The sequence below is a fragment of the Galleria mellonella genome, unplaced genomic scaffold (genome assembly GCF_026898425.1).
Source record: "Galleria mellonella isolate WM207_F2 unplaced genomic scaffold, CSIRO_AGI_GalMel_v1 utg213, whole genome shotgun sequence".
NCBI lineage: Eukaryota > Metazoa > Arthropoda > Insecta > Lepidoptera > Pyralidae > Galleria > Galleria mellonella.
In genome coordinates, this window is record NW_026442039.1 from 2,252,858 (window position 1) to 2,261,636 (window position 8,779).

General features: G+C 32.9%; 1 protein-coding gene across 1 annotated transcript; it reads left to right on the plus strand.

Moving 5' to 3' along the window:
• The first annotated feature begins 1,185 nt into the window (after positions 1–1,185).
• Positions 1,186–7,241, plus strand: LOC128200593 (uncharacterized). Its single transcript, XM_052894512.1, has 2 exons — positions 1,186–4,253; positions 4,778–7,241. Exon 2 carries the CDS (start codon positions 4,783–4,785, stop codon positions 6,652–6,654), a length of 1,872 nt encoding a protein of 623 aa, XP_052750472.1. The 5' UTR covers positions 1,186–4,253; positions 4,778–4,782; the 3' UTR covers positions 6,655–7,241.
• The last annotated feature ends 1,538 nt before the right edge of the window (positions 7,242–8,779 follow it).

An 8,779-nucleotide genomic window follows, 5' to 3' on the forward strand; every position in this document is an offset into this window, starting at 1 on the left:
ATTACACAAGATACAAGAAACATTTTCCTCATCTACTTCACATTTATCACCTGTATGATTTTGCCTGCATTTATAACACCGAGGATTTGAACGACACTGCATCTTGACATGTCCGAACCTACAGCAGTTATAGCATTGGATAGTGGGGTAAATGTACAAATCTACAGTTAATGATGTGTAAAACATAAATACTCTTTTTGGTAATATTTGTCCATCAAAAGTAATAACAATGGTTTCAGTATTAATAAAACTTGGTTGTCCTTCATTAATGGTCTTTTTCTTAATTCTTCTGGTTTTTAGAATTCTCCCACAACCTATAGGTACTGATATATTTTGGATTACTTCCTCTTCTGTCCAATCTTTAGGAATACCCCTCACAATTCCCATACGGGTTACATGGAAAGAAGGTATAAATGCCTTAAAATTATGTGTTTCTAAGTGACTATTATTTAAAAATGCATTTGCATTTTCAAAATTTGAGAAAGAAAGCGATAAACGGTTTCTTCCTATTCTTTTGAGGCTACCATTCACTATATTATTTATCTTATTAGTGTGTAAAAAGCGACCAAATGCAATAGGATGTAATGTAGTGTTATCATTAGGATGTGTTTCATTTTTTTGTACATGAACGACATAAGGAGCTACATCCTCGGCATTGTACAAAGTTCTGCTTAAAGTACTGGGTGGAGAAGCAGGTTTAACAGACTCGGTATTATTTACAACTGGTATTGATACTAGAGTTTGATTCTCATCCTCAATACATTGACAATCACTATCTTTAATTTTAGATTCGAGACCTTTGGTGTGCCTCCTTCGTTTTTTATTGCAATGTTTGCAAATGCGACGTTCGCCACGTACTCGCTTACGTTTAGAACTTGCAACGCTAGAACCATCTGTGTCCATACTAGATTCACCCAATATATCAAAACTATTATTAAATGGGATAGTTATATTTGCAGACACCTGGGGGTTGTCCCCCCAGGGTCTATAGGTGGATCCATAATGTTAATATAGGTAATTTACTTACCAATATTTACAGCAACAAACACTATTACTACAAAATATACAATTATATATACAATCTAATACACAATATATAAATAAAACTAATCCTTATATAATTAAAAATAAAATTAATTTAAAGAAGATCAAAAAACACTCCCGCTTTTTTAAACGTTTCCCGCGTTTTTTTTTCAATATTTTATTCAATAATAAGAATTGATAGAGATAGTTTTTATAAATTAATAAAAAAAATTTAAAAAACCCGCTTGTTCTTATTCGAGTTTCCCGCCTTTTTTCTGTACAGATCATTTTTTTTTTTTAGTACGTTTGTTCCGTTTGGAACAGGCTAAGGTCGGAGACCATGCTGCCTAGTCTTCAAAAAGATAATTTGTTTGGAATCTGTACAGATCATAAAGTTTGTCACTGTGACAAATGACATTTTTTAACTATTTTATTTATATTAATATATTTTACGGCTCTGGATTCAGGTACTTTAAGCCTAACAAACTTTGTAGTATTGCCAGATGAGACTTTGTATTTCTACCGGAATTTATCTTTCTTTTTTTTTCTCCAAATGATAAAAAATCTTTTACTTAAAATTTGTCCTTTACTTTTTTATGTTTTGTTTCCAAACCCTTTAAGAGAAACGCGTTGATAATAAAAATGCTTAAATATTGAAGTTCTCTTTTATCACGTCTTCATCGATAGGAAAACAAAGACTAATAATAACAGAATTGTAAAAACATAAGAACAATAAAAATATAAAAATATGACAGACGGAATATGATGGCCAGTTATATAAAAGGCGTATTGTGATGGCCAGTAATACGCCACACCCTCTTCAGAGTTTATTACTTATTTATGAATATTAAAGTGTATTAAATTTTATAGTGGTAACTTCCTTAATGCAATCTTTTTTAAAACTTAATTTGTATAAAGTAAGAAATTTAACACTGAAAATATTTTTCGTTATTCGCATAGAATAAATTTAAGTATTTGTTTGTGGATTACTATGTATATTTATAATTTGTCTAAGGATTATAAGTAAGGACAAACTACGTATGTAAATATTGTACCTATTTTTTGTATCCAATTGTCTTTTGTTATTTGTAACTTTTTGGGTTAAGGGCTTTCTTGTCAATGTCTTAAACTTAAGTAAAAAGTCTATGGTATAAATTTAAACTTAGGTACGACTACTACTCTATTCTTTCTTTTACCATGGGTGTCGTAAGAGGCGATTAAGGGAACTTAATAGTTAAGGGATAGGCAGCAGCGTCCCTCATGAAATGTCACCGATGCCTATCTGCGGTGGCCCACCCGCCTGCCAAGCGTTATGACTACTGGCAACACCTCCCCCCAAAGGGAGAGGGGTGGTTATCTATTTTTAGCAGTTGATAGTTAACAGCTGATACAATTATGTATCTATCTTTTGCCGCAGAAAGAGAATGTCAAGTAATTATTAATATTAATTAAGTTATTATTAATCAAGTAAATATTACATTTAATAATTAGATTTTAAAATAATTATTAGTCAATTAAAAATAGGAACTATTTTTAATTAAGTTTTGCTCGTTTGTGTATCTATGTATGTATATATATTTTTTTATAGATAATAATTGAATGATATCCAAATATACTAATAACTTTGATCTCCCAATATGAAATGACACATAGTGTTTCCTTTATCCAGTCCCATGTAGTTACAGATGGGCAAAGCACCGGGTTTAAACCCGGTGCTTTGGTAAAAACCCAATAAACACCCATAAACTCCCATAATCACCCAAAAAAATAGGTTTTTACGTATTTTTTTGAAAATATGTAAGTAATACCAATAAATTATTTTTATAAATTGTATTGATCAATTCTACAATATTAAATAAAACGTTAACTAATAATATTTCAGGAAATTTTAAAAATCTATATATAATAAAATGAAAGTAATTAATTTTCAGTGTTTTCATGTTGCAGTTGATCAACATGTTGGCCTTTTGCTTCCCGTAGATACTTTAAAATTTCTTCATAACACCTCGTTCGCACACATGGCCGTATATATTTAAATTCTTGAGCCACTAACAGTCCGAAATACTCATTTCTTTTATCCTCTTCTCCATAAATTAAGCATTTAGAACAGTTTGTTTCTTCTTTCAGTAAATTTTCTTTTACTTTATCCTCGTTTTTTTCTTTGTTGCGACGACGCTGGGTAAATCATCTGGACACTGGGTCTCACTATCGCCAAATATATTTGGAGATCGGCTTCGGCTACGGCTTGGCAGACATTTTTTTCTTTCTACAATTTTAAATTAAATTTATTAGAATAAATGCTTCGAACACACGCGATCTAAGTACCTTTTGTGTTTATTATACCTTACCTACCTAGGTATAAAAAGAGTACTTACGTAGATTTTCTTTTATTAACTGTTTTATACGAAGATCTTGATCTCTCAAATTAGCATCCATTTTACTTCCAGTGATTATCAACTAAATTAATAATCCACAAAGTATTAAATAACGTTTTTATGAAATATTTAGCACAAAAACAATACCCTTTAAATATCGATCGTCAGTAACTGTGGCTGACTTACCTATATTCTAGCAAGCAGGACTGCCAGATGTGAAGGGGAAATCCCCAATAAATTGTTGCATGTGACTGATGATGTGAGCATGTTCGTTTCATAATAAAAATGTTGCCAGGTAACCAAAAAGTCGTATGTTTTTGTGCGAATTACGATCATAATCTTTACGATCGTACATTAAAAAATAGACAAATAATAGTATGAGTACGATTTAAATCGTATATCTGTCAACCCTGCTAGCAAGACAGCGACAAAATCACGTTGCATAACAATGTAGCCCAAGCTTATATCTTATGAAATATACGGAAGAGATACGGACTTAGAAAAAACAGAAATGTTGTTCTTTGTGGAAGTCATTGATGAAATTCTATGTATTTTAGCCCGCAAACTTTCTTCAAACAAAAACAGCGCCATCTAGTATCGAGTTCTGTAATTATCTCTTTGTTTATGGATTTGAAGTAAGACCGCCACGCATGCAATACATTATGACTGGGGATTCCCCTATTCGTCGACGCTGAATATGAGGCGACGACAATCACTGTCAAACGTGTTCACTATTACTCTGACTCTGGTAACGTGACTTCCTGGTAACGTGTTAGGTAGGAAAAGCAGTAAAAAAGTGCATATTAAGGGAGCAGATTTGAAATAATATTTATACTTAACAAGAAATAATTAAAGGTAAGTGGATTTTTGACTGATACAATTATATCATGATCACTTAACAATTTTAACTTAAAATTAGATGTATTATTACAAGCTTTTATTTAGCTTGCGTTATGTAAATAAAAGTATGTAGGTATGTTCGTATGTTGATGCAATTATCCTCAATCCTCAACCGACTGGGATAAAATTTTCCATACACGTTTATTTTGGATGATAGTGCATAGTTAGCTGAGAGTCGTCATTGGATAATAATGGTGGATAGCCTAAGATGTGTACTAGATATTTATTTTTAACATAATATGCGTAAGTACCTAATCGAATTAAAGAAGTTGCTGAGAAAAATACAGAACAATACGATAATAAACTAGCGTCTGCGTTTAATCCTCCGAGGAGATGTAATTTTACAAAGGTTTTTTGTATTTATTTTATTATTTTTTTAATAAATTTATTGTAAATAACAAGAAATAATCATTGTAAAAAAATAGGCACTCTATTGTTGAATTTTCGTCAGACCAACTAATCATCGTTCATTTTTTTAGGTTCAATGGGGAGACCTAAAGATTTACGCATATGGGAGCACTACCGTACTTTACCAAACAAGTCTGTTTCTTGCAAGCTTTGTAATAAGGTCTACAAATTCAGTAATGCTGCCAAAATGCTTCAACATCTTATCACTTGTCCAAAATCTCCAGAAACATTAAAAGACTCTATGAAACTTATAAAAGATAGCTCGTCCAAAACCAAAATGTCTGGACTGTCAGAGATAGAGACAAATGATTCTTTTATAAGCCCCTCGTCATCTGCTAACACTACAATAAATGCTGAGTTTCAAGACACCGATGATCATATAAAAACAGAATTAGCGAGAGCTATATTTGTAACAGGGACGCCATTATCGATGGTGCAACATCCTTTATGGATACAATTTTTCGAAAAATTGCAACCAAAATTTAAAATACCTTCACGTAAAGCTTTAGCGACAAAATACTTAGATAAAATATATAGAGAAATGCGTTTTGAGTTAAATGAGGAACTAAATGCTTGTAGTTACTTACACCTTCAGTGCGATGGCTGGTCTAATTTAAGAAATGAAGGAATAATAAACTTTCTTATATCAAAACCTCAACCTGCATACGTTAAAAGTTTGAATACAGAAAGTAATCCTCACACTAGTGAATACCTTAGCCAAGAAGTTGAAAAAGTAATGAAAGTGTATGGAGCAAATAAGTTTCTTGTACTTATTGGCGATAACGCTAGAAATATACAAAAGGCATTCGAATTAACAAAACTCAAATATCCACATGTTGTTCCTCTCGGTTGCTGTGCACATATCCTTAACTTGTTGTGCCAAGATATTGTAAAGATACAAGAAGTAACTGTGTTTATTATGCAAGCCATAAATATAATAAAAACTGTTAAAAGGAGTCAACGATTAAGTTCCTTGTTGATAAAATCAAGGCAGGGTGAAGATTCTACACAAACACTAAAATTGCCTTGTGCTACAAGATGGGGAAGTCATGTTACTTCGTTAAAAAGTTTGAAAGCAAATAAGATAGCTTTGCAAATATTAACAGTTAGAGAAGATGTGGTAATTTCAAGAGATATTAAAGATTTAATTCTAAGTGATGATTTCTGGACGAAGACAGGGGAATGTATAAGTATTTTGGAACCAGTCACTGAAAGCATATTTTACTTAGAGAGCGACCAGAATCGTTTGCATCGCACATACATTACATTTAGAGATGTACAAGCTAAGATACGTTTTGCATTAAATGAGATTTCGACATTGAGCGAAGAAAGCAAACAGCAGATTCTAACATCAGTATCTTCAAGATGCAATATGGCAATGAGGCCAATACATTTTGCAGCATATATTCTAGACCCCAGGACTCTAGGAGTCGAACTTACTCAAGAGGAAGAACTTAAGGGTATGGAGTTTATCTACAATTTAAGCCAACACTTAAGTTTGTCAAATGTAATGGCAGATTTGGCGTGTTATAAAGCTAAAGAAAACTTTTGGGCCAGAGGATTTGTATGGAGCTCATTAGATAGCATTGAGCCCCTAATATGGTGGAAAGGTATTTGTGGTTCCACTGAGTTAAGCAAAGTAGCGATTCGTATTCTATCAGCTCCCTGTACTTCGGCAGCCACTGAGCGTTCCTTTAGTATCCAAGGCTACATACATAATAACAAAAGAAATCGACTTACAACTGAAAGAACTGAAAAAATTTCATTCATTTGTTATAACTGGAATCTTAAACATAAAGCTGAATGCGAGGACATTCAGTTTAATGAAGAAAATACCTTAGAAGCTTTCATTGAGCAAGTAAATGAACATAACAGTTTAGACGAAATAGAGCCTATCGAACCTATACAATTCATCGCTTGTAATAACTCTGAATCTGACAGTGATTGACTGTAGTTTTACATTTTACTTTCATCTCTTTCTTAATAAACTCAAAATCAAATTAAAAGTTTTTTATTCTGTAGGCTGCATAATAATATTGTCTATGTCCAGTATAGTGGACGTCTTGCGGCTGAGATGACGATGATGAAGTACAAAATCATAAACACCCAAAAATTTGGGTGTTTATGGGGTTTAAACCCAATAAACCCAAAACACCCGGTTTTTACCCACCAGACTTTAAACCCACCCAGGTGGATTGCCCATCTCTACATGTAGTTATTTCTCGGATTTCCCCTTCCTCTTTTGCCCTCTATTTATTCTTTTAGTATGCTTTTTAACAAATCGTCATGTCGTATAAGGTGGCCTTGTATTTTGCCTCTTCTATTCTCTATTGTGTTTATTAATGCTCTTTTTTCCTTTTTAAGCCTTCCTTTTTTGTTAATTTTGCTGTCCAGTGATTTCATATCGTTATTATACGTCGTGAATAAGGCACATATTTTATTTCTTCGTTTGTTCAATGTAGTTATTCTATTGCTATTTTGCGAGTATAATGCAAATATACTCTCATAACAGTTTTATGGGGTTCTCTTTCTAATTATAAGCAAGATATATAATATATATCAAGATATTATTTAATAATAATAAAGTTATTTTTGTTTCTTCACAATATCAGTAGTACATTTATTATATTGAATATAATTTATTAAAAGATATTTATTTTTTTAGGTTATACAATTTAATGTATTATGAAGAACTAGTGTCTGAAGTAGGATAAATCTATGTTACAGATCACCAGGTCCTCACCGGAGTATTGGCATTATTATACAATTTGATGTGATGATGATTATTTTTTTAATGACAACATTATAAAAAAAATACTGTTGTTATTCTATCTCTTTCGATTCAGCTATTCTTATTGAATTATATAGGTGAAATACAAGTCAACTTCATATATGTTATATACTGGTGAGGCATCAATAAAGGATAGTAGATCGTTGAAATCAGGTAAGTTGAACAATCGTGACGAATTTATCAAGGTTTAGCTATGATGGTTTTCAGGGCTCCTCTTTGGTCCACATGGAGCTCGATCCATCGATCGAAGGGTGGAGTCCCTTACTCCCAACTGAAGACATTAGGAATTACTATAGGAACGATACATGTATGTATATCAAAAAGATAAGCTACTTTCTTACTTACTATACTTATGCCAGACTTGGGTTAGACACTTCATAAAAGACTAGATATAGGACAATCTTGATCGTCATTGATGACCATTTTTTTAATGGGTGATAATGAAATGATAACTCCGCTTGCTCTGGCGAGACACCAGTGAGAGATGATAGATGAGGATAAAAGTATATATATATGAGGATAATATTAAGTTGGCTCACAGTGAGAAATTCATAAAGAGTTAACCAAGATGGTTTTCAATAGAAACCGTGTGGAGCTCGACTTTATAGGTCGAATTGCTAGCACCCATTATTAATAATCCCTTTTCTACCCCTGAATGACTATTGAGACAAAAAGGTACGGTAGGTGTAATCAAAAATAATCTTTAACGCGACTTCTATTAGGTAGGTAGTCCGTTTGTCCTTATGGGTACACAAAATAGAGTACCTTGACACATATTGCATATCTTATTTTGTAAAATAAGTATGACGGCGATAGAGTCATTTATGAGATATTTAAAATTTCTTTATAAAATTACACACATACCTATGTATGTATAGCTATACTATACTACCAGGGCCCAAAGTCGAATGAACTAATAAAATACTTTTTTAACATGTTGAAATAGTTTCAGTTACGCTTTTAAGGACTTTGCAGTTATGACTTTGCATAAAATATCACCCCAGAAACGTTTGAACGCTGGCAAGAAAACATTATCCAGTAGGGTGGCAGGTTGGACTACTAGCAAATATCATAAATAAATAATGTGATTGTTCACAACAAAAGAGCGGGAATGAATGGCGTTCCTTGGCGTTATCGGGAGCGCGCACGCGCTGTCCGCCGACGCGTACGGCCCCGAGATTAGTTTGATTTCAGGCCACGTGGCGCCACGTGCGCCACAACTACCCTCCAAATAAGATTAACGGATTTGCACACTACAGATTGCACACGAATAGGCAGGAAG